The following is a 23,461-nucleotide window of genomic DNA, read 5'->3' on the forward strand; positions in this document are numbered from 1 at the left end:
GCATATCTGTCTACTGCCAGGATCATGAAGTCGCCAGCAGACCTTGTCTACATGGCGCAGCTCCTGCCTTCCCGATAGCACAGCTGGCTCAGTGGTCGATGTCGCACGGAAGCCGAGAATTGGTTACCACATATGACGGGTGTTTTAGACAGCTTCGCCCACACACCTGATCGCAATCTATGTTCGCAGCACGTCAAACACTTGAACGCTCGCGTTTCGCGTTCGCTGACAGCCACCCACGCATCTGTGGTCCAAGGGCATCTAGACTCACTTGTCCAGTGAACATACATTGCAGTCCCAGAAGAACCGCATACATAGATCAAGTGATTGTCAAGCAACCAAGCGTTACTACAAGCTTCGGTTACGAACACACCGACATTGTGATCCTCTTTGTGATACTAGTGTCGCTCTCAACGCCACGAAACCTGCTGCATATTCCCGACCTCGGCATGGGACTTTTATCCCCGCACACCAGCTAACACCGCCAAAGAGGAAGGAAACGCTTAGCAAGCGTCACCGTTAAATGGCTCCCAGGCACTAAGGGTGTTTGTGGGGATATTTAGACGGACGGGGTCCCCGCGCGTAAATTCCGCGTTTCTGATCTGCATTTGTTGTTTCGCCTCCTCGACTTTCGTTGATGTGTTGCTTGGTTCTCTTGACATCAGAATCAACAATCGGACCGCAGCCTGCTCTGACTACTTGTTCTGGAACTTTGGACGTGCTGCATGACTCGGAACACAGAGACCGGAATCGGACAAAGAGTCGGAACAATCGTATGATCGGCATATACCCATGGGAAGAAAATCGGTGACTAAATATTGTGCATCGGCATAGCTAGCGGAGCTTATAAAGGGTCGCCCCGTAGTGTTGAGAAACAAGAAGCTTGACGACGCAGCTTTGCACGCGATGTCCCAATCAGATGTTGAGGAGAAACATGTCGTTAGAGACAAAGCAGTCTCGCAAGAAGACATGAGCCGCCCGTCGTCTTCGGTCCACGATGACATCCATCAACAAGAGGAAACGGCGAGCAACCACGAGGTAGTGGGGGACAAAGAAGCGCAAATAGATGCGAGATCAACTTTGACTGCCGAATCCGCTATTCCTCCACCTCCAGATGGCGGACTCCATGCCTGGCTGAAGGTGTTTGGAGGATTCATGATATACATCAACATCTGGTACGTTAACGCTTGCAACATCTCTACATCTCAAATGAAATGAGCTAACACTACCACTCACCCAGGGGCTTCACCCTAACCTACGGCGCCTTCCAAACCTACTACCGCACCACACTCCTCACCTCCTCCACTCCCAGCGCCATATCCTGGATCGGCACTGTACAAGCCTGGCTGCTCATTGTTATCGGCACGCTGTCTGGACCCTTGTTCGACCTTGGCTATTTCCGCAGCATGCTGCTCGTTGGAAACTTCCTGGTCGTGTTAGGCATCATGATGCTCAGTCTGAGTACACAGTACTGGCAGGTATTCCTCAGCCAGGGCGTGTGTATGGGCTTAGGAGCTGGATTGCTGTATATACCCAGTTTGGCCATGGTGGGAGTGTGGTTTAGCAAGAAGAGAGCGTTGGCTATGGGTATTGTTATGAGTGGTATTGCTGTTGGTATGTCTTCTCCAGGACTTCTTCTCTCGGAACCCGATAGAGCACAACTAACAATCTATCACCAGGAGGCGTAATCTACATAATCATGTTCGACCGCCTTACCAAGACCGCTGGTTTCCCTTGGGCTATCCGCGCTATAGGGTTCGTCGCTTTAGCCGCTGCTCTCCTTTCCATTCCCGCTCTGCTCTCTGGCTCCGCGTGGTTGAAGCATAAGCGCAAGCGTCGTGCGCTGTTCGATAAGTCAGCGCTCCATGACCGTCTCTTCCTCGTCTTCACTGCGTGCTCTTTCAGCACTTTCCTCGGCTACATTGTGCCTTACTTCTATATCCCGACGTATGCGCGCGAACGTCTTGGCAGCTCGGAGAGCACGGCGCTGTATATGCTTGTGTTGGCTATAGCGGGCAGTTTCTTCGGGAGACTGGTCAGTGGCGTCGCAGCGCATTGGGTTGGGGCTATCGTCACATGGGGACTTTGTGCGTTTGCGAGTGGATTGTTGGCACTGGTTTGGATCAGTATAGAGACTGAGAAGAGCTTCATCGCTTTCAGTATACTGTGGGGTACGTTGCTACTATTACCTCATGTGTCACATTGGACTAACTATGAACTTAGGTTTCTTCTCTGCGGCTCTAGTCACTGTACCATCTGCGGCTTTCGCAAACATCACACCTGATCTTTCGCGGTTGGGAACGAGGCTGGGCATGAGTTGGAGTGTGTCTAGCATTGCTACGCTTATCGGTGCGCCGATTGCTGGGGCTCTACTCAAGAAGACGGACGGACACACCAACTTCATTGGGGTGCAGGTTTGGAGTGGCGCTTGTTTGATGGTTGGGACGGGTTGGTTGGTGGTGCTTTGGATTGTTACTGTAAAGTCGCAGAAGAAGGGTTGGAGAGTTTAGCACATGAACGGGATGGAAGCTGATATCATAGTCCTCTAGTCCAACTCTAAACCCCTAAATTCAGCAGAGTGTACTAGTCGTGCTGCTTCGCTCGACAAGCCGTGACGGAAGGAACCGGTGGCTTGCTTCCCAGCTGCTGCACAGGCGGGTTTTGGTATCGGTACGTAGGCACGATACCGATGACGGCCCGCAATCGGCCCTACATCCTGGCTCGTATCAACGGCGAAGTGAACGTTAGCGATGTCGTTGTTTGAAGGTTTGCTGATGCTACCATGAAGGTAGGACGCTGATGTCTCCCGATCGCGCTTGCATTTCTAACAAGTCCTCACACTCAGTAGGGCTTACTAAAAGCAAAATGCACATGCGAAAGTGAAGCGTTTAGATCGTATCGTACTGGGGGCCTACTTCTTTCCACAAAAGCTGCCCGATCACGGCTCCACACCTGCAGCCCCTAGATCTTAGCCTCTTGGAGTGCGACAGCCGATATCAGAGTATGATCCGCTCATTCATCGTCGTTTCGAATCTAGATGATGTCGCTTAGCCATCCTAACGCTCGTGTTCTGCCGTACACACGACGCGTGGGTGGCGCGACGCCGTGAAACCCAAGATCCTGCATCACGCCTGCATCCCTACTAATCATTATCCATGTAGCGTGATATCACACCGCTATAGCGTCGGTGCGGAACGGGTCGCCCGACCACGATCCCCGCGGTGCGTCGTGCGTTAGTCTTCGTTTCGAGATCTCTTGGGTTCTTCTCCCTCCATCCCAGCCGCCGAAATGAGCTAGCGAGTATCCTTGTATCGCGTGGGGTTGTTGACGTCTCATTACCCTCCCATAGCTGTGCAACGAACCCAGCGAGCACGTCATCATGGGTATCACGCGAATGTGACCTACATGAATGCATGTAATACATCAATAATCATACGACATTTCTCTGGGCAATATCGTTGACCTCACAGCTACCAGGCTGAAGGCGCATCGCCGAGAATTCTCGGCATCGACCATGCTCAAGGAGATAGTGCTAGAATGGAAGGTAAAAGCGGCAGTGCTATACGTACTGGATCTTCATTAATTCTTCCAGAACCCCCGTATCGCACGTTGGGGACCGAGGAAGTCCGCCCTGTCGTGGCTCGTAACGAAGACGATCTAACGTTCAGCCTGCTTTGTGACAGATCAGATTAGGCGACCCGGTGTTGGTTTCCATCAAACACCCGGAGACCCGGAGACCTGGTCAACATTACTTGGACGTCAGCCTTCGATACACGAGATCACTGCGGGCGTTTACTCTGAGAAGAGTGGCTTCACATGTGATTTCCCTTACACCGATCTTCTAGAATTCGACCAACACATATGGACAACGAGCCGATAAAACTTGTCTGGAGTAGACCTGCGTCATATTGCTTATTTGCGGCTGGTATAGCCCTAGTCAACGCTCGAGCTTGGTCCAGTTCACATTTGCGGGAATATGTACGACGGCATTAGGATCTGAAACCGAAAGATTTAGCGCCCCTGTAACCCTGCGCCGCGGGGCTCAAGGCTGTCTTGGTACACAGTAGTTGAGGCGATACAACCTATTGGACATTGCTCCACTGTCATCCTCATTTCGATCACCCGTTCCCTATAACAAAACCGAACAGCGGGACACTCCACAATAACGCCCTCGCGTGCAAAGCTGTTGTGACAGCATCATATCACTACGCCACATGGCTGTTCCTCGTGGCATGAAGAAGCGCGGATGACCTCCTAAGAGACTATTTGTGTCGCAAGACTGAAGTCGTGTTCCAATTCATAGCTATCAATGCTACACTATATTAGAAGTTGATTCGTCATATTGACTTCATCAACGTACTCTGTACGACCCGTTCACAACCATGGGTTCAGTTCGTCCAACCACCGTGGTATCGGTATCCATGCGCACGTGCAGCACCATGCCCATGTGCTCCCGCCCATTCAGCGTGTTTGCCGCGTGTTGCGCCAACTCCTTCGAGGCAAACTTGGCGGTTGCCACACCTTTGAACACGCCGGTGCGGCTATCTCTCATGAGTTGGATTTCGATGGCGTATCCGACGGTTTGCAATAGCAGCGCATTGAGGTCGTCGGATGTGCATTTGTAGCTGAGGTTACGAATGAAGATACCGCGCGCTTCAGTCAAGACTGCTCCACCCCGGACATTGACTGGCATTCCGTTCGTGCTAGTCGAGTATACAGGTGGTTGCGGTAACGCATAAGCTGGATAAACTGGGGCATGGGTATATGCGACTTGCTGGGGGGAATAGGTTTGTATCTGCGGGTACATTGCGTACGGGTACCTGGCCTGTGTTGTCATGTATGGCCCAGATGCTGCTGTCGTGCTCGCGCGGGCGCCGCCAAGTTGGTTTACTCTTCCGATGTCGATACCACAACGCCCAGTGGAGTGGCCTCCTTCGGGTACTTCAGGAAATAATGTGGAGCAGTTGCAACGCATTAATCGGTAGCCATCACCCTTGCGACTCGTTTCCCACACATGCACCAGCATGCCCTTTGAACGGTAGTAGACTTCTGCGGATGGAGTTAGCGTCGTGTTACCCAAGTTTAGCAACTTCGGTACGCACTGTATACTGCATCGGCATCCTCCCTGTCCTTGAGACGACACCACCCCTGCATCTCCCCTCGTCGTTGACCTTGGCTGGAATATACATCAGCCCATCCCGGCTGCTCTTTGACCACCTTGCGAAGGTGGTCCTTGAATTCTTGCCAGCCAGTCAAGTAGGGAGCATAACGTGTTGTCCCAGAGACGACAAGAAGAAAGTCTTCATCTCCATACTTCTGAGAATCTGTGTAGGACATTGTTGAAATGCGAGCGTGGCGACTGTATCTGGAGATATCCACCTCCAAGGACACTTCAATATGTAATTAAACTAGAATATGATTGATCAGGGCTCATTCGGTAGCAAATCGAAGATGGGAGTTGGGATGAGAACGATCGGGGAACTTGAGATTTAGATCGCGTAGGACGAGATCCGTTCTTCTGCTTTTAAACTACCATCAGCCATGATCTCCCGTTCCGGCATCGTAAGAGTAGGGGTCGGATATCCTTGCGATAGTCGGCGAACTACCTATAGGAAGCCTCCCCGTCCCGGTCTGCAGTCAGATCTGGAGCAAGAGATTGATCCTTGAAGCTCAAGCCATGGCGTTGATGCGGCGTCTAATCTTGTTCCCACCAGATCTCAAGCTAGCGAGATCGCGGTCCTTAAGGTGCAAGGGTGCATGGCACCGCCATCCCGTTAACGGCGCTAGGTGCCGCGTAAAATCCGCCACTGGCTTGCTGATAGCGTCATCAACTTCATCTTGGAACATGCAACCGTACCTATTGCATTTCCTGGTTGCGTCGCTACGGAATTCGTGAGGCAGCTGCTGAGGCATCGGATCGACGTGAGATGTCGCATACTGCCTTTGCCGATCAGAAAGAATTAGTACCATACTTCATTCAGTAAATGAGACATGTTAAAGACCCAGCAATCCTGCCGGTCCTGCTCCTGTCGATTATGATCGGTCTTTGCATGCGTTGAGTGATAGATGCGTTGCGGCACGCCTCGGACGTTGCCGCAGCTATGGCTGCTTGCATACTAGATAGCCGATGCTGGATGAAGCATAGTAGATGAATGGGTAAGCGATATCACCTAGGATTAAATTCCCTTGGGGCATATCTATTGCATCGTTTGGGGGCAATACAGCGCCAATTGTGGATCAAATCTAGTCGAGTCAGCAGCATCCTTTCCAATGAAGGATTAGTACCAGAAACGAGCTGCACATTGTTATTCTTACTCTGGAAAGCCATGAAGTACGTATGCATGCCCCTGAGTATGATATATAGCCTCCATCGAGACAGCACTCCATATAGAAGGATCAAGCCGAACTCCAGACGATAAGCTTCTGATCGAACCCCCCACTTATCAAGAACTCGGCCTTCCCTTTGTCGTCTGAACCAGGGAGACTAGGCCCTACCATCTGGCCCGCCCAGAGACATCGTAGCTTTGACCCAGGCTCGTGTGCCTCCAATGATGAGATCAACTTTCCACTCTTGGTTTCAATGCCACGAACCACACCATCATCAGAGCTCACGTAAACACCAGAGCCATCAGGTCGCCAGACGAGACGCGGCGTAGAGTAAGCGGTTTGTGGCGCAAGAGTGGAGACATTGACTAATATAGCCGCTTCTTCTTTATCTGCAACGAGCAGCTCAGCCCGGGCTTGCGACGCTTGTGTGACGGGTCCATCCGAGTTTAGACTAGTACCTGTATCCGACACTGAAGAACGAGTAGGAGGAAGCAGAAGCTTCGCGACCAATAGCTTCATGTGCGGCGTGCTGGAGGTCGCGATCGCCATAAGATGTGGATTTGTAGGGCAGATCTGGATATCAGACGGCGTGAATGCAACCCAGGCATTGGAATGCGGAGCAAGATTCTGCTTGCCGATCAGGGTGAACGTCGGTGACTCTGGGCTAGGTACAGCGTAGAAATGCAGAAAGGTCGAGTCTCTTCGAGCAACTACCAGGACTGGCGTTCCGTCTCCAGGTAAGGTGACGAATAAGGTCGACTCTGGAATGCTGGGTAACGACAAGGTTGCTATTGGGTCCCCTAGTCGCGGCTGATCGACGTTGGGATCGATTTGGTATAGGACCACTTTGGCATCCCATCCCGCGCTGGCAACTAGCATGGGACCGCCTTCGGAAGACCAGGTGGAGATTTTGACAAGGTACTTGGAGTGATCTTTACGTTCTTCCAGTATGGCGTTGGCGGCTGTATCGAACAGCGTCAGCTTGCCAGACATCGAAGCTATCAGCAGTCGTCTGGAGTCTACCGGAACAATGTCTAGAGTTGGAGAATCCTGAAAGGTGGAAATCGTTTGGATGCAGTCAAGCGACGATGTGCTCGGATCCATCAGGTGTAGTTGACGGTCAGCCGTGGTGACGGCAACATACTGTTGTATTGCTGTCATTGATGGTAGTAACAGGTCGAGAACGGAAATGCTGAGTATATTGGATCGACTCGGTAAAGACTCTATAACTTTCGGCTTAGCAGGCGCCTGGACGGTCCATGCTTGCTTTGCGTCATCAATACCAAGCTTCTCAAAGTTGAGGCTTAGGTCGAAAGTCTTTTTTTCCTGCAAGATAGACTCGATAGTAATCGGATTTTCAGCAGCTGAGCCCGTATCAGAAGGCAAGTCGGCTTCCTGAACGAAGCTGTTCAAGGTCTATATCGGTGTTAGCACCTTCACATCACCTGTGTATGGATGACGTAACTTGAGTGTACCCATTCGCTCTCAGATACCGCGCGACAAGCTCTGCTGCAGACGGAAGCATATCGTCAGATTTATTGCACACCTATGGCTCGTTTCAAGTGATCGCGCTTGATGGCGAAGCTGGTATGTCACGCGTAGGCATTGTGGCGTGCGATGGTGTGTTGATGAAGGTCGAGCTAGCCTTATCGATAGCGCAGCCGCTAATTCCGCCCCCACACGATCTTGCAGAAGTTTCCGAAGTCTCGACGGGTGTCAGACATACCTTAAAAGAGCACTAATTGATTTGACAAGAAACATGGAGGCAAGTGCGACTGAAGGGAATTTCACGACAAATCTGACTTTCATAGAAAATCACTAATCTTCGTGAGAGACTAACACAGGAAGTTGTGTCGGCTCAGCAGGCTACGGTCGAAGAGCCCTACAGTATATCAAGCCGTCTTCGGCTTTCAAAAGCGTACCAAGCACTTGGTTATCCAGATCTCGCCGCGGGCGATGCGTACAAGGCCTTGATCTTAGTGGATGAAGTACTCGATGAAGGCGAATACCACGACGAAGCTTTGGAGGCAGCACGAACAGACGTTATCTCTGAACGTATGACAGGATTGAACCTGAAGGATGAGGAGAAGAACTCGTCTTTAGAAGATGATGACATTTTGACATGGGCGCAAACACGCTGGTCCAGGAGCGCGTACGTAAACCATCGTGGGTTTGCTGTACTTTCAAGTCGGAAGCTGACCTTTACAGTCATGATATACTCATCAGTTGCTTATTGAACTGTGGATGTCTTCGTAGTGCATCTGACTATATATCTCGCGCAAGAAAAGCCTTCCCGGAAGATCCCGTCTTCAAGGACTACGAGAAGTCTCTGTGGAACCATTTGCGGACTTACTTCGAAAGTCAAGGGGAGTCTGCTGAGAGCGTTGATGTGGAAGACTACCCTGACAAGGGCTTCGTCCGCCGCGAACAATATCCTTGGAACCATCATGAGCCGGACCGCTTCTCTACAGAGTGTCTCGACTTCCTGAATGAGGAGCTTGCGGATATAGCACCACAATTGGAGGTCAGAGTCTCTGAGTTGCCTATTCTCAGCACTACTACGACAACTAACGGAACAAACCCGGAAACGAACTATACGAAACAATTGGGCTTATTTGCGAAAGACGACATCATGCCTGGCGCGACCATCTTAGAGGAAAAGTCGCTACTTACCGCTATATCAAGGCTTCATGAGTCGTATTGCGATGCTTGCGTTATACCACTTTCGAATGGAGACGATACAGTGATATCCTGCGAAGAATGTGAAGAAGTATTCTTCTGCAGCGAAGAGTGCCACGACCTAGCTCAAGACCAGTATCATCCAGCACTATGTGGTGTCAGCGTCGACCAGGGCAAGGTACCCGCACGTGAGGCGGCAGACTATCTCTATACCCTTCTCCTTGTCCGCGCACTAGCGTTAGCGGAGACCCTGGATCTCCATCCTTTGGAGTTGAAGGAAGTGCGATACATTTGGGGTGACTATCATGGCAAAGATCTCGAGACCGTGTGGCAAGCGGATGCTTCGGGTCGCCTGAGCGATGCTTTTGCACACGTACCGCAAACGCTTCCCTTCTCGTTCAAGAGCAACATACTCATGCCGTTGCATGTTCTAGAAAAGATGGACATCAACATTTTCACCCAAAGTCACCGCTATGATACCTGGGTCTTCAACACTCTGTATGCGAAGTTCCGCGGAACAGCGTCTGCGCAGCAGGGGCTCGACGGAAGGCCTGAGATTAGCGCTGTTCATCCTATGTGGTGTCTCGCGAATCATAGCTGTGATCCTAATGTCGCCTGGGAATGGCGTGGGTCGATGCGCTTTTGGACCCGCGAAGAGTTGGTTGATTGGAAGGGTAGAGACCCGAACAAGGGGCCTGGTCTCAAGAGAGATGAAGAGGTGTTTGGCCACTACTGCGACGTACGTCTGCCGGTGAAGGAGAGACGGGAATGGGCTTCTGGAGCACTTGGCGGAGATTGTATGTGCGCTAGATGCGTCTGGGAAGAGGCGGAAGAACGGAAGCACAGTGCTTCGCAATAAGAACCCTGCAGCCGCCATGCAGTGTCGAAACTGGTGGAGACCAGAGATACTGTACGGTCGACATGTGAAAACGGCGGCTTCGCATTATAGTATATTTTCAGGCCGGCCAGGTGGGCTTTTGTCGCAAGTCAAACGCCAGACAAACGAGCGCAGGATCGATGCAGCACAGAGTTGTAAGTTGTGGAGATCTGGTACAACGCTCGTATACGAATATGGCAGCAACTCGAGATATCGGCAATCGCGCCATGCGGGACTCATCTGCCGGCCAATCCCAGTATTCGTGGGGGCCGTTGTTCTAAGCACACCCGGCAGGACACACCTGGGCATGATGCAGCGGCAAGAATCAGGCCATAACCCAACGCCATGGTGACACCACCACATCTCCGTCATGGTGCATCTCGGGGGCCCTGCATCACGGCGCACTTCGTGGGAGAGCTCCACCGTTTACGAGTAACCATAGTCGCCATGCGCTTGTCTCGCCCCTTGTGTTTTGCGAGCCTATCACAATCGGGTTCATGTGCCTTCACGGCATGACGGCATTACGAGATATTCAGACAAGCGCCATACCTGGGCATTCAGCCGAAATGTTTGTGTTGCATTATTTTGGCACTCTTCCTTGTCTTCCATCACTCGGTTGCCTTCTTACACCACACGATCGGTGTGCTCCCTGTACTGGCCTCATTTTTCCAGCGTCTAGTTCCTACTTTTGGGTCATCCACACCAATATCTTACGCGGCTTTTAAGCCAAATCCCCAAGATGGCGCACCTTGCCATGCTGTCGGGTTTCCATCCTTGGCATACACCACGATGCGTGCGTCCTTCCACAACCTTCTGACATCGAGCAACTAAAAACACGCGCTACTGTGAAGCTGACACGAAGTCAAACCCACCTCCGTGGGTCTTGCTTTTACGGATAGATTCCCGCGGCCCGCTGGCGTCATCATCTGCCGCCGACCCCTAGCAATCGAGCTTCACTGGATGGGCGGAGCCGCATCACGTGGAACCTAGGAATCGTGATTACTTTGACGGCGTAGTGATTCCAAATAGTACAGCTTACTGCAAGAATACGGCGCTACACGGAATCAGGCTTCCTTGGATAGGCAGGAGGGTCATGAATCCCTGTTACCGAGCCACTGAAGGATTTGCGGTTACGAGCATCCGTACAGGTACTGGCTGCGACTACTACCATCGGTATCATAGCACCCACCATGATGATCGCTGTTAGTATCTCATGTTGCACCGCCTATGCATTGCTCTTAACAATGTGCGGCGGATGAATACAACCTAGAAACTTTCAACAGGGCTCTGGCTCGACATGTGGCCTACATCGTAGACAGTATTTGTGTTCATTGTACTAAGAAGCGTTTCATGTACTCAACTGCAATATGGCGACAGCAATAAAGAAGATCTCGCCACACCAGCGTCATGATCATCATCTGAAAGACAATCATCGCTCAGCATGTCCAAGACAGCGCTGAAAAGTGCCGAATGCTCAACGGCAGCGGTTAGCATACACAATGTGATGCCGTGCTCAATATTTTATCAACCATTTACTGAAATCATGATTCGATGAATATAACGTTCCAGAATACACTGCGAATGGGCTTTGCGTGAGATGTCGATTTTGGTGCGTGGGGCTGCTCTTATCTAGGTACCAAACACTGTATGTACTCTGCTAGTGATGATATTCAGATTCATCTAAGATGATGTGACTGATCAGCAATGTAAGATTCAGACGACAAGTCATTCAACGCATAGCTTGAAAAGCTTGAAGAGCCGTCACGTTGCGGTCACTTCTCTTGAAGTGTTGAGATGCCGCATATCTGAGCCCAAACATGACCAGCTCTCAACCCTAATGCAAGAACAATAGAACAGCCACCCCCAAATATAACACGACAGGATAAAATTCCTGCTAATGCCCCCTGCAATGTGTATAAAGTTTGCTGCAACTTAATCTCGTGGATGTGCAGGTCAAAATAGACCACGTGGAGACAAACGTGAGTGAACGCCGCAGAACAACCATCTCCGATCCTCGCACAGGAGATCTCTGAGTCCCATAGCACACCCAGACGCTCGAATTGCATCAAAGGCCCATGCCCCCGTCAGACTCACATCTGCGTCCCAACACCCTCATTTGGCCTATCACACCCTTTCGCGGGAGCTCAGATCAATTCCCACGATCCAGCCCCAATAATCGTGACAAGCGGAAAATGTCATGACCTTACTAGCGGGACGCGATAGGCGGTAGTATGCTTATACTGACAGGGTTCCATACACCCCCTACGCAGAATCCGGATGGCAAGGCAGTACGCAGTGCCCATCTCCGTCTCTCGCTCCCCGCCACAGCACTCAACAAATACACATATGATATCACGTCATGTATCTAATGAATAGCTCTTTCTCTATCCGGCGCGATGCACTGCAGACCAGCGCCCCGTTCCATACTTCCTTCACACCCATCCGGTGGCGGAGCTGCAGCATCGAAGGCACGCTGCGATCGAGCGGAGGGCACCAGATCAACTTGCATTATCAAAGAAAGGGCAAAATGTGTGGCTATTGGACGGAGGTGATATGACCGAGTCCCAACGGTCCAGGTGCATCTGCACACCTCAATAAGCATTCTAGCAACGAGCCAGGTCTGATTTGCACTCGCTGAAGCGCCAGCCCATTAAGGGCTCACGGACCATTCATGCTTACTAGACCACGGAGCTCTACTGGGCGTTGGATAGTTAATGCACATCGTCTACTTGATATAACGTGCATGCTGTACAAATTCGTGCCGCTACTCAGCACCCACACTTGCTTCTTCACTGAGACGCCGCCAGTCAATGAATTCGACAGGCGTCACCCCCAACGCTCTCTAGAAGCATTGATTACACACCCAACACTAGCTGATGCGCCATGCCTTGCCACGTTACCCATGAAGATGTCTTCGCTTAGTCGACGGATAGGATTAAGGCACTCCGTTCTATGATGAACTATCAGCAGCCCGTGTCAGTCTGGAGTGCGGCATGCTATCCCCGACCAATCTACCTAACCCATAGCGAATGACCCAATTTCTTACTTCTGAGCTATGTGTACGCATTCCCGATTGCAATAATGAAGCATCACATTATGACCCACATCATCAAGCCGGCGTAGTGATGACACGCTATACCCTCACTGCGACAATGTCACCGACATCAAACGCGAGTACACATTCCTCGTAGAGTAAGATTCTATTCCCTAGACTCGAGATGTCTCGTCAAGCTACAATGCAGAAGAGTTTCTATAAGGTATCACATCATACATGTTATAAAGCTCATGGAGAGACATACGTGCAGCGAACAACAGTGGCCAATCACTCCGAGTTGGTAATCCACCCCCACCAGCCGAGCTGAGGCAGCCCAGTCTCAATGCCGCACGCCCTAACGACAGCCACGACGACAGCACCCAATACGCTCATGCCGCCTAGCACCTTCACGAGAACGAAGCTCTGTCGCCTTAATTCGTCGCCGAAATTGCACAGGCCAAGCGGATCTCGCGAGTCCAGCCCAACAGCTTTGGCATAGCGTTGACTGACCTTAACAGTCTTCTTCTCGTCGCTGTTGCGTCTGACTACCGCCCATTCAGCTCTCGGTAACTCGCCAGGCGATGCGACGATCGTGCCCTTCCATACCTCCTCGCCGACGCGCTCGAGCAGCCATTTAGCCCTGTCGTTGCTCTGGAGTTCCTCGAATCGTTCTCTTTCGTTTCGTCGGCTGCGCTGCAGATCTGTTGCCCATCTTGCTATCCGTACTTCGTTGAGGCGCTGCTCGCCTTGCGCAGTGTTGTTGTATCTTGCCAGTGAAAAGTTGCCAAGGGGCTCGAGAGACTCGGAGTTGGCTAGGGAGGGAGAGGAGGCGAGGAGAGGGGATTGTAGGTTCGATGGGTAGAATGGTGATCCTGATCCGGGTACCAGGACACCCGATGGCGATGCAGCGGAGAATACTGAGGATGCTGCGGATGCTGATAAAGAGGTTAGCTTGTACAATGTGGCGGGGAGATGATCTTACAATTCAGGTGGGCTCCGTTCAGTCCGACTGAAGCCGTGGTCGGACTGCGTGGTTGAGCTAGATTTTGCAGCATTACAGAGTCGCCTGGTAGCTTTATCCTGCGTCGCCATGTCAAGAACTTCTTTGCTGCCGAATGTCGAAGCCACGCAATGGAGTCAGGGTCGAATACTTGGTTGACTAGGGTAGCGAGTTCAGAGGGAAGAAGAGGCTGCACGTAGACGGGCGACATGAGCAAAGACGCATCCATGTTATCGTGGTCCGGACCAGACGTCGAAGAGACGGCGTAAGGATAGGTTGGTGTAGTGAAGGGGTATTCAGCTGCCTCACTTGGCGCTCCTGATCCCGAAGTCCTAGCGACCGGAAGGCCCTGTACGGCGAGTAAGGCATCGTCCATAGCCTTTCCGAAGAAGAAGGGTCTAAGAGCAGTGGTTTGCAGCCGTGCGAGTATGGACGTCTTTAGAGCCACCACTTCTTGCGCTGAAAGTGTGTCTGATTTGGCAATGACAGGCACGACGTTGGTAAAGTGCGATAGCCGTTGCATGTACTCAACATCTTTCGTGATGTCTCGATCTGGATGAAGTCAGTAAGAATGACAGTACGAAAGATGGTTTGACTTACTTGGTGGCAGCAAGTATATGACGACGTCCACTAAGACGCCCCCACTACCACTCACGACTCCAAGCACATCATTGTCTTCTAATGTTGTTACTGATGAGGTCTGGTATAACAGCGACTCGACATAGTCTATCACCATGCTCATGTCCTTCTCCGAAGAGCCTTGCGAGTACCCAGGCGTGTCTACGAAACATATGTTTCTCTCCAAGACAGTATCCATACTGCTCTTTCTTCTCCGCAGAATGCCGCTCTCTTCGGTATCAGTCCACCAATGAGGGTAAGGCTTCGTGCTCGCATGTATCTCAGTCACCCGGGTTGTGACCGCATGCTCGGCTTTCTTTGTGCGGGATTTCGACTTCGTCGGCCGTGAAGGCGCGCTCGGCTGGGAGGGCGATAGAGGATCTACGTGTACGATGTCTTCGCAGGCCTGAACGATGGATCGAATGAGGGACGATTTGCCGACACCTGCATAGTGCTTGTCAGTATAGCGCTTTCTACCGAGATGATATCGCATGTTGCGACTATAACGCACCTGTCTCGCCCGCCACCATAACTCTCAGCTTTCCCATAGCCTTGCCTCTGGTTGTGAATGGCCTCCTGGTTGGCATCTGCATCTCAGGCATGACCAGCTGTGGGAAGCTCGCCATGTCCTGCTGCATCTCTACCTGTTCTTCCTCCTCTCCACTCGAAACAACGGCCTGGCTCGCAGCATCATCCATGGCAAACTCCTCATCGGACAGCTTGAGCGACGTTATCGAAGCGGACCTTGGTGTGCTCCCCATAGCGGACGTGGGGAGTGGGGAAGGAACGTCGACGCTGGCGGCGGGAAGTTTGAAGTGTGTAATCGAGTCATTTTTCGTGTAGTTTCTCCTCAGTTTCCGTACCGAAGTTATCTTGGATCTGTCTGGCGGTGTGGCTGAATCTGTCGAAGAGCTATGCGACTCGGATCTTGAACTCTTTGCCCCATGATGCTGCGTCTTAATAGCCTTTTCTGGATCTGTACCTTCTGGGCCGAAAGCAGCCTCCAAAGTATCTGCAAGACTCTGTACTCCGAATGTACTGTCCTGCTGCTTTGCTGGAGCAGTCGCGCTGTGAGGAGGAGCCATGGTGTGCTCCAAATCCCCGACGCGCTTCATGACGAAGGTAGTGGGGACATTGCTCGAAGGGGCGGTAGGATGATCGACGCTTGATTTACGAGATCGCGGCCGAACAGTAGCAGGTAGGGCGTCGCCGCCCGGTAGCGGTCGCATGTTTGCAGAGCTCCTGGGGCATATGTTGCAGAGTAGGTGAGTACAGCGGGTTGAAAGCGAGAGTCTTGGTCAGCTTCAGTAGATACCGAGTGGTGATGTGATGCACGTCGCGCGACGGCCCCGCTTAGCCCCGCGCGATCTACTGCGACCTTAGCCTCGTGATAATGCGCCAGCGTTAATTAAGTGGAGTGTGAGGAAGAGCAGTAGCTGGATTATCAGGGTATCAGGGTACGAGTCTTTCGTATGCACGAAACGCAGGTTGGCGCGGCTTGAAGCTTATGGGCTGTTGCTGATGCAGGTGATTGCGCGTCTTCGAATCAACGGTCAGCGCAGCACTAGGCACATCCCGCGTCGCACTATACCTATCAGGTGACGTTATCAGCAATCACCAGACAACCTCACTCTAGTACATCTACACCGTGTTGGAGCGTATATCATTTATTGTATTCGTACCAGATCATCTCACGATTTGACTGCCCTTCCCCGTCCGATCTTGTTGTCGCCGAAGCTATGCTGTACACCCATTACACCAGATGCAATGACATCCCTAGCCCGTACCCAGGAACCCCCAGATAGCCTTCCCTAAACATTACTTGACGAAGAATGCGACCGCGAAGAAGGGAATATGTTCGAAAACGGCTGAACGGATATACACGAATACAGAAAGGAAACATGCAGAAACGAAACCACTCGCTATGCAAGGGCTCAGAGCCCTAAGACGAACGCGTACGCCCAGACTTTTCCTCGAAATGAAATGACTTTTATACAAGCGCTGAAAGGGGGTCGGTACAGTACATGGCTAAAGCCGTCAGTCGTGAGGCCATCGAGTCAAACCGACTCAACAAGAGATAGAAGAAGAATGGCAAAAGGAACGAGGGAGTAAGCAGCGCGTGGAGCCCCCTATGATTCCTGAGGGGCAGCGCCGCCGCGACCGCCACGCATGGGGCCTCCGCGTCCCCGAGGTTGGAAGTTGCCACGGGGTGCTTGACCACCCATACCGCCACGGCCACCGCGAGGAGCACCGCCACGAGGGAATCCTCCTCCCCTGTTGAACTGGCCGGGGTTCTGGCGGCGTTCCTCGACCTTGATCTCAATGCCGTTGATCGTGTGGGGGTTGGCTGCGACGGCAGCTTGGAAGCCAGCGGGTGTCTTGAAGTCGACGAAAGCACAGTTCTGCAAAATGTCAGTCGAGGTACAATGTGGAGAGGCACATTTACTTACCTTGCCACGGCTGATGTCAAGGTACTCAATCTCGCCGTACTTGGTCAGGGCAGTCTTCAGAGCAGCGTCGTCGACTTGGCTGTAGACGTTCTTGATGTAAGCGCGCTTCTGGTCGGGGTCGGCGGCAGGTCCTGCGTTCTGTGCGCGGGACTGCTCCTTCTTGTGTCCAGTGGCTGTTTGCCAGCCAGCAGCCTCGCCCTGGCTTGTCGCGGGGGACTGGTCACGAGCAGGTGCTGAGGTCTGGCTGGGGGCGGCAGCAGCGGCTTGAGCAGGAGCGGCGGCAGCGGCCTTGGGCTGCGAAGGAGCTTGCTGAGCGGCGGGGGCGTTGACGACGGGAGTAGCGACCTTGTGTGCCGAGGCGGCGAGGCTGGCCCAAGTTCGGGGAGCGGCAGGCTTGGGGGGACCAGAGGGCATGGCAACGGGGGCAGCCTTTTGGGCGGGGGCCGGGGCGGCAGCGGCAGGCTTCTCGGGCTCGGCGGTCTCCTCAGCGGCGGGGGTTGGCTCTGCGGCCTTCTCCTCGACAGCAGCAGGTGCCTCCTCAGCAGCGGGCTGCTCAATCTCCTCTGGAACCTGTTGAGCCGGGGCAGCAGGCGCGACCTCCTCGACAGACGGCTCCTCTTGCGCAGCCTGGTGTAGCTTGTTGTCCACCTTGTTCAGGTCCTCCTCGCTGGTCGCGATCTCGTCGCTCTGGTTGAGGTCGGCATTCTCGGGGACGGCAGCGGTGGGAGCGGGCTCCGTGACACCGTTGGGGGGCGCGGCCTGCTCTTGCTGGTCCTCATCCTCCTCAGGCTCGTCGGCAAGGTAGCGGAAGATGTCGTTGAGGACGAAGTAACCGTTGGTCTGCTCGGCGAGGACAAAGGTCTGCACGAAGCGCTTGTGGGGCTGGCCTTGGTTGGAGATCTCACCGATGACTTGGATGACGATGTTGGCATCGGAGCCCTGCGAGTCGACGTTGGTGACGCGGACCTTGGTGTCCTTGAACTCGAGCTCCTTGATGCGCTCGTTGATGGCCTAGACGCGGGTCAGCATGCATCGACTGCAATTAAGCATTCTTCACTTACCTTCTGGCCTAGGCAGACGTTGACCTTGTCCTCCTCGACGCCGGAAACATACTGGGAGCGCTTGTTGTAGAACAGCTGCAAGTTGGGTCAGTCGCGTGGTCACTAAGAAAAGCCTTCCCGCCGCGTGCGACTTACGTAGAGTCGGTCCGGGCTCTTGCTCAGGGTGGTGTAGTACTGCTCGACAAAGTACCAGCCGACCTCGTCTTTGGGGATCTCTGAGGCGGCGGCTTGCTGTGCGGGCTGGCTGGGCGTGGGCTGCTGCGAGGGTGTGAAGTTGGAGGCGCCGGTGGAGTAGCTGTTCTCGTACTGCTGCGGCGCGTAGTTGCCGTTGACGGGGCCGGATGACTCGGTGGATGCCATTTTCAATGTGCGGGTGACGGCGAGGTTATGCGGCGGGATGGAGGGCGAATTGCGTCGAGTTTGCGCGGAGTGTGGTGGGGGATGAGATACGCGAAGCAGAGGACAGGCGCCTAGATGCTAAGACAGCAAGTCGACGTTAGCATAGTAAAAAGCTATCCTCGGGCTAGTTGCGCGTACCGGGCCGTGTGCACTGAAATGGGATGGAATCCGGTGGAGATGCAGGAATAGGCGGGCGATGAGATGGCGATGCGCGGGTGTAGATGGCCGAATATGCGAAGCTCCCCAGCAGATGATCGGGATGAATTCAGGGTACCTAGGTAGTCGGGGCTTGGGCGTGGGCTGGTTGTTGTGCGCGTTCAAGCAAGAGTGCTAGTGAGGACCACACTGATTCGGAAGGCAAAATGCGAAGGAACCAAGTCTGTGCGTCGTTGCCCGATCAAGCGAACCTGTCCTGCACCTCCAGATTTCACCTCCATCGCTGCCTCGACCTGACGACTCTTGACTGACTTCACCGTGAAAATGGCCTACTCGCTATTTTGCTATATTCACACTCGTCGATCAACAATTGCAGTCACTCGCAAGCTATGCGTCGTCAATGCCCTGCGCATCTTGCCAGGGCGCCAACTCATGGAAGCGATTGCTGATTTGAGCGCAGAAGGATGATCCACACGTACCCATCGTGAAAATTCATGTCTGGGTGGCCGCACGCACATATAGGATGCATCTTCAGTATGATGGTCCCGTGTCGGACGCGGGTCGGAGATGCCATCATCTCCGACATCTCCTACGCGTCTCCCGCGCGCGCGTAAGAGCGAGATCCTTCCAACACCGCACTCGCCAGCAAATCTCTTCGAAAGACCGAATTGACCGTCTGAAATGTGGGTCACTGACTCCCGTCCCGCTGCTGCCTTCGCTGTTGTGGTAATGCGAATGTTGTGAGATATCTCGCCATTGGCTCGGCACGTCGGTCTGCGTCAAAGGCGAGGCCGAGCGCGAACAGGCGTGCAGGCCTACATGCAAACCTACCCCAATAATAGCTTGATATCGAATATGCGGATCATACGGATTCCATGGTAAAGGAGCGAGGCGCCGCTACGCCTCTCCATGTCAACCTCAAGCATTCACTACTTAATCATGGCCTAGCCCAGCTTTCCTTTCATCAACTCCTTCACTCTCAACTTTCAGCCCTATCACTACCGCCTAATACCATGTCACAGACCACAAGCTCAGTGGCGTCTTTGCACGAGGAAAAGTCACGACTTCCCCAATCCGATGTTGAACAACTGCCAGCACCGGTCGACGAAAAGCAACTCGATACGACTGAGCCTACAGCGGTCGTGAGCCCATTCCATCCTAGTCAATTTCCTGATGGCGGAAGAGACGCCTATCTGTGTCTCCTCGGAGGCTTTTGCTGTCTCTTCTGCTCATTTGGATGGCTAAACTGCGTCGGAGTGTTCCAAAGTTACTACCAGCGGAATCAGCTCAGCGCGTACTCGCCGTCTACCGTCGCCTGGATCGCTTCTCTCGAGATCTTTGTCATGTTTGCGCCTGGACCTATCGTCGGTTTCCTCTACGACAACTACGGCCCCAAGTACATATTGTTGTTCGGCACTTTGTTCCATGTGCTTGGTCTAATGATGACCAGCCTATGCACCGAGTACTGGCAATTTATCCTCGCCCAAGGAATCTGCAGCCCTCTAGGTCTGAACTGTATCTTCCAGGCAGGAACGAGCACCATTCCTACATGGTTTCTGAAGAAGAGAGGCCTGGCATACGGGGTCATGGCAGCTGGCAGTGGACTAGGCGGCATCATCTTCCCTATTATGGCAACACACCTCATCCCCGAAATCGGCTATGGCTGGACAATGAGAACGTTTGGCTTCCTCATCCTCGGCATGATGACTATCGCTTTCCTCACTGTCAAATCTCGCCTACCGCCACAACCCAGAACGTTCGAGTTCAAGGTGTTTGTGGAGCCTTTTGGTGATATTCGCTTCGTCTTACTGACGATTGCGTCATTTTTGTTCTTCATGGGACTGTGTAAGTTACCCCCCTGTACGAGCTGCCGATAAGACGCGTACTAATCTCAGACTTAGTTATACCCATCAACTTCATCGAAGTTCAAGCGATGGCCGCTGGAATGTCGACTACCTTGGCTGGATATCTTCTAGCTATTCTCAACGCCGCTAGTATCTTCGGTCGCATCATTCCCGGTGCCCTCGCGGACAAGGTTGGCAAGTTCAATATGCAGTCACTCTGGTGCCTCGTAGCTGGCATTCTGGTCCTTGCCCTGGCTATCCCCGCATCAAGTAACGCGGCATTCATTACATTCGCCGGCCTCTACGGATTCGCTTCCGGTGCTTTCGTGTCACTGTTGCCTGCCCAGATCGCTTATATTTCCAAGGTCGAACAGATTGGGATCCGTGTTGGTGTTGTCTTCGCCTGCATCTCAATTGCGGGTTTGATCGGTAATCCAATTGCAGGAGCTATCGTCGTCCAAAACAATGGAAAGTACTGGGGGCTGAACGTCTTCTCTGGTGTCATGATGATGGCGGGAGCAAGCATGTATATACTGACGAGAATGTATATTGCAGGATGGAAGGTGCTTGCACTAGTTTAGTTGCATGCGTAATCAGAATCAAGCTTTGCCCACACTACGGGATGACGGATGTGCTTCATTACGAATGCGTAGTTATCTTGAAGAATATTCTAAGTAGAAATCAGGACGATCTTGAATATCGTTGCGTGTAAAGATTCAACAGCTTATGAGCAGCAATGTACGATACAAGCTCTGTTGTGCCCTCGTGCCTTTTGAAACTCACTTCGTGTTCCACGTGTATGCGTGAGATATCCTTAACTCCGAACTGGGTCCGTGGGGTTGAGTGCACGGACCGTCGATTCATGATAACACCCAGCAGTGTCGCAGCTTCCTACACTCTGTCACTACACATTATCAACCATGTCGACGCGTCCAAGGTTCTTGGCAAACGTTAATCATCAGCCTACCCACATTGAAGCGTGGTCAGAGCGTCTAGTCTGAGGAAGCACGGGCTGTTCGTTGTACGAAGGTTTGTACGATTCGCACATGGCCTCGTACATCAGCTTTCATGACCTTCCGCCGTTGTACGCACTGCACGCTACTCAATTTAATCTGTATTCGCTTAAAAACACCCGTCGACCTTGAGACTCGTTCCTTCGTACCTAGGTAGTCGTACAAACAAGTGCCACCAAACAAGCAAAAGACGAAGCCAAGGGTGTTGTACGACTGCATAGGCCTCTTACATACAGATTACTGAGCAGCCTATCATGCCCAAGCAGCGCCAAACCTGTACGCGGTGCTCTCAGAGACGGCAGAAATGCGATCGAAAGGCACCTTGTGCAAGATGCGTGCAAAACAATGAAGGTCATCTTTGCACGACCAAATGGGTGAACGGATACAACCCAAATGTTCATCGCAAATATCCCCGGAAGCTTTCGGCAGCCGGTTCAAGCGACACATCTACATCTGGCCCGTCTCCCGATGCAAATGCTCAGGTCGCGCTACCCCCAATCCATCCACAAACGGCAGGGTCTCAATCGGGTCGGAACGAGCCGCATGAGGAAGCAGTCTGGCGAACCGGTTTGCCCGACATGACGATTAGCGCTATATTGGAAGAGAAAGATGCAGACGCCAATCAAAGCCGTTTCGACAAAAGCTTTTCTTACGCCCGGTCGAAACGATCGCCACGAGATGGACCGAACGGGTCGACCTCTATTGCGAGCTGCTACTCGGCTGCAGCGAGGATAGTGGAGACACAGTATCTGCAGTCGATTCTGCCGCCGAGAGAAAAGTTAATGCTTATTGTGGAGTACTACGAACAGTACATGATGTACTGGCACGGCGGCATCTACCATGGGCCAAGCTTTCGAAAGAAGCTGCTTCAAGCGTATGGTCAGTCGTGTGAGCTTGCTCTGCAAGACCTTGACTGGACATGGGTAGCCCTCTTGTGTAAGTTTACCTCCATTTCGAATGATGCAGGCCTACCTTACTTGATATGCCGTCAATGCGAAGGTTACGGTGACCAGACTCAATCTTCTCGGTCGATACTAAAGTTACTAATTCCCATCTTGTAGTCGCAATTCTTTCATCCAGTATCATCGGCTCTTCAGAAATAGCTTCGACGTCCTGGGGCTTCTCGGTTGACGAAAAAGTCCAGCTGGCACGCGTATGGGGCGGAGCATCGATCTCATGCCTGAACCTTGGGAATTATACATCGCAATACAGTATTCACTCGGTACAGACAATTCATATCATGCACGCGTATGAACATCTAGCTGGCTCAAGTAATCAATGGATCGCTCTCCGTAGTGTGGGGGTAGTCATTGCGAAAGGGCTTGGTTTGCACAAGTAGGTGGCATAGATTCCTGAGATACGGACTCTCGTAACTGATCAAGCAGACTTGGGCCCCATCCAGACGACGATAGAATAACTGAACTGGACGCAAGACAGAAAGAAGCATTCATCGAGCGTGAAATTGGCCGTAGGGTATGGTATGGGACTGTATGCCAGGAGTGGTACGTCTAAAGCACAGTTCAGGCGATTCATGTACAATTCACTCATCTATTCTTTAGGCTGTGTTGTACTTCATCCGCCTCTTACACGTTGACACTCCAATGGCGGCATTTCACGAGCACAAGGCCACGCGAATTGGACGAAGAAACCATGACGCCCATCGCCGACACAGAAATTCCAACAATCGTAGGTGTCGCCAAATGGACCTTTGACTGCGCTGCGTTACTTCTCGACGTTCATAACGCTATGGTGGAACTCGAGGACAAAGACGACGCTATCAAATATGCCACAATCCTCAGATTTGATGGCGAAATGCGTACTTTGTGTACGGAGAAGCTGCCAAGATATCTTCTTCCTCGGGTAGCGCACGATCCCAGTTGGCCACAATGGGTCGTTTGGGCGAAGCGGCTGCACCACGCATCGACGCATCATAAGATCATTATGAGTGGGTATTCACCATCATGAGTTGTGCAAAGATCTATACTAATTCTGTCACGTATCAT

General features: G+C 52.4%; 7 protein-coding genes across 7 annotated transcripts; 3 read left to right on the plus strand and 4 right to left on the minus strand.

Moving 5' to 3' along the window:
• Nucleotides 1-906: 906 nt before the first annotated feature.
• Nucleotides 907-2,510, plus strand: J4E90_006661 (uncharacterized protein; the record flags this gene model as incomplete). Its single annotated transcript, XM_051436206.1, has 4 exons — nucleotides 907-1,175; nucleotides 1,241-1,614; nucleotides 1,680-2,171; nucleotides 2,224-2,510. The coding sequence occupies 4 exons, from the start codon at nucleotides 907-909 to the stop codon at nucleotides 2,508-2,510; spliced, it is 1,422 nt and encodes a 473-aa protein (XP_051290000.1).
• Nucleotides 2,511-4,306: 1,796 nt separating this feature from the next.
• On the minus strand, nucleotides 4,307-5,337 carry J4E90_006662 (uncharacterized protein; the record flags this gene model as incomplete). Its single annotated transcript, XM_051436207.1, has 3 exons — nucleotides 4,307-4,312; nucleotides 4,361-5,049; nucleotides 5,103-5,337. 3 exons carry the CDS (start codon nucleotides 5,335-5,337, stop codon nucleotides 4,307-4,309), a joined length of 930 nt encoding a protein of 309 aa, XP_051290001.1.
• A 1,059-nt stretch (nucleotides 5,338-6,396) lies between these two features.
• Nucleotides 6,397-7,852, minus strand: J4E90_006663 (uncharacterized protein; the record flags this gene model as incomplete). Its single annotated transcript, XM_051436208.1, has 2 exons — nucleotides 6,397-7,743; nucleotides 7,793-7,852. The coding sequence occupies 2 exons, from the start codon at nucleotides 7,850-7,852 to the stop codon at nucleotides 6,397-6,399; spliced, it is 1,407 nt and encodes a 468-aa protein (XP_051290002.1).
• Nucleotides 7,853-8,384: 532 nt separating this feature from the next.
• Nucleotides 8,385-9,865, plus strand: J4E90_006664 (uncharacterized protein; the record flags this gene model as incomplete). Its single annotated transcript, XM_051436209.1, has 2 exons — nucleotides 8,385-8,479; nucleotides 8,536-9,865. 2 exons carry the CDS (start codon nucleotides 8,385-8,387, stop codon nucleotides 9,863-9,865), a joined length of 1,425 nt encoding a protein of 474 aa, XP_051290003.1.
• A 3,340-nt stretch (nucleotides 9,866-13,205) lies between these two features.
• Nucleotides 13,206-15,764, minus strand: J4E90_006665 (uncharacterized protein; the record flags this gene model as incomplete). Its single annotated transcript, XM_051436210.1, has 4 exons — nucleotides 13,206-13,852; nucleotides 13,900-14,469; nucleotides 14,518-14,979; nucleotides 15,047-15,764. The coding sequence occupies 4 exons, from the start codon at nucleotides 15,762-15,764 to the stop codon at nucleotides 13,206-13,208; spliced, it is 2,397 nt and encodes a 798-aa protein (XP_051290004.1).
• Nucleotides 15,765-16,664: 900 nt separating this feature from the next.
• Nucleotides 16,665-18,406, minus strand: J4E90_006666 (uncharacterized protein; the record flags this gene model as incomplete). Its single annotated transcript, XM_051436211.1, has 4 exons — nucleotides 16,665-16,937; nucleotides 16,986-17,996; nucleotides 18,047-18,121; nucleotides 18,182-18,406. The coding sequence occupies 4 exons, from the start codon at nucleotides 18,404-18,406 to the stop codon at nucleotides 16,665-16,667; spliced, it is 1,584 nt and encodes a 527-aa protein (XP_051290005.1).
• A 1,208-nt stretch (nucleotides 18,407-19,614) lies between these two features.
• Nucleotides 19,615-21,026, plus strand: J4E90_006667 (uncharacterized protein; the record flags this gene model as incomplete). Its single annotated transcript, XM_051436212.1, has 3 exons — nucleotides 19,615-20,006; nucleotides 20,052-20,446; nucleotides 20,503-21,026. 3 exons carry the CDS (start codon nucleotides 19,615-19,617, stop codon nucleotides 21,024-21,026), a joined length of 1,311 nt encoding a protein of 436 aa, XP_051290006.1.
• Between the last annotated feature and the right edge of the window lie 2,435 nt (nucleotides 21,027-23,461).

This window comes from Alternaria incomplexa, assembly GCF_024043165.1.
Source record: "Alternaria incomplexa strain BMP 0042 chromosome Unknown scaffold_9, whole genome shotgun sequence".
NCBI classification, from domain to species: Eukaryota; Fungi; Ascomycota; class Dothideomycetes; order Pleosporales; family Pleosporaceae; genus Alternaria; species Alternaria incomplexa.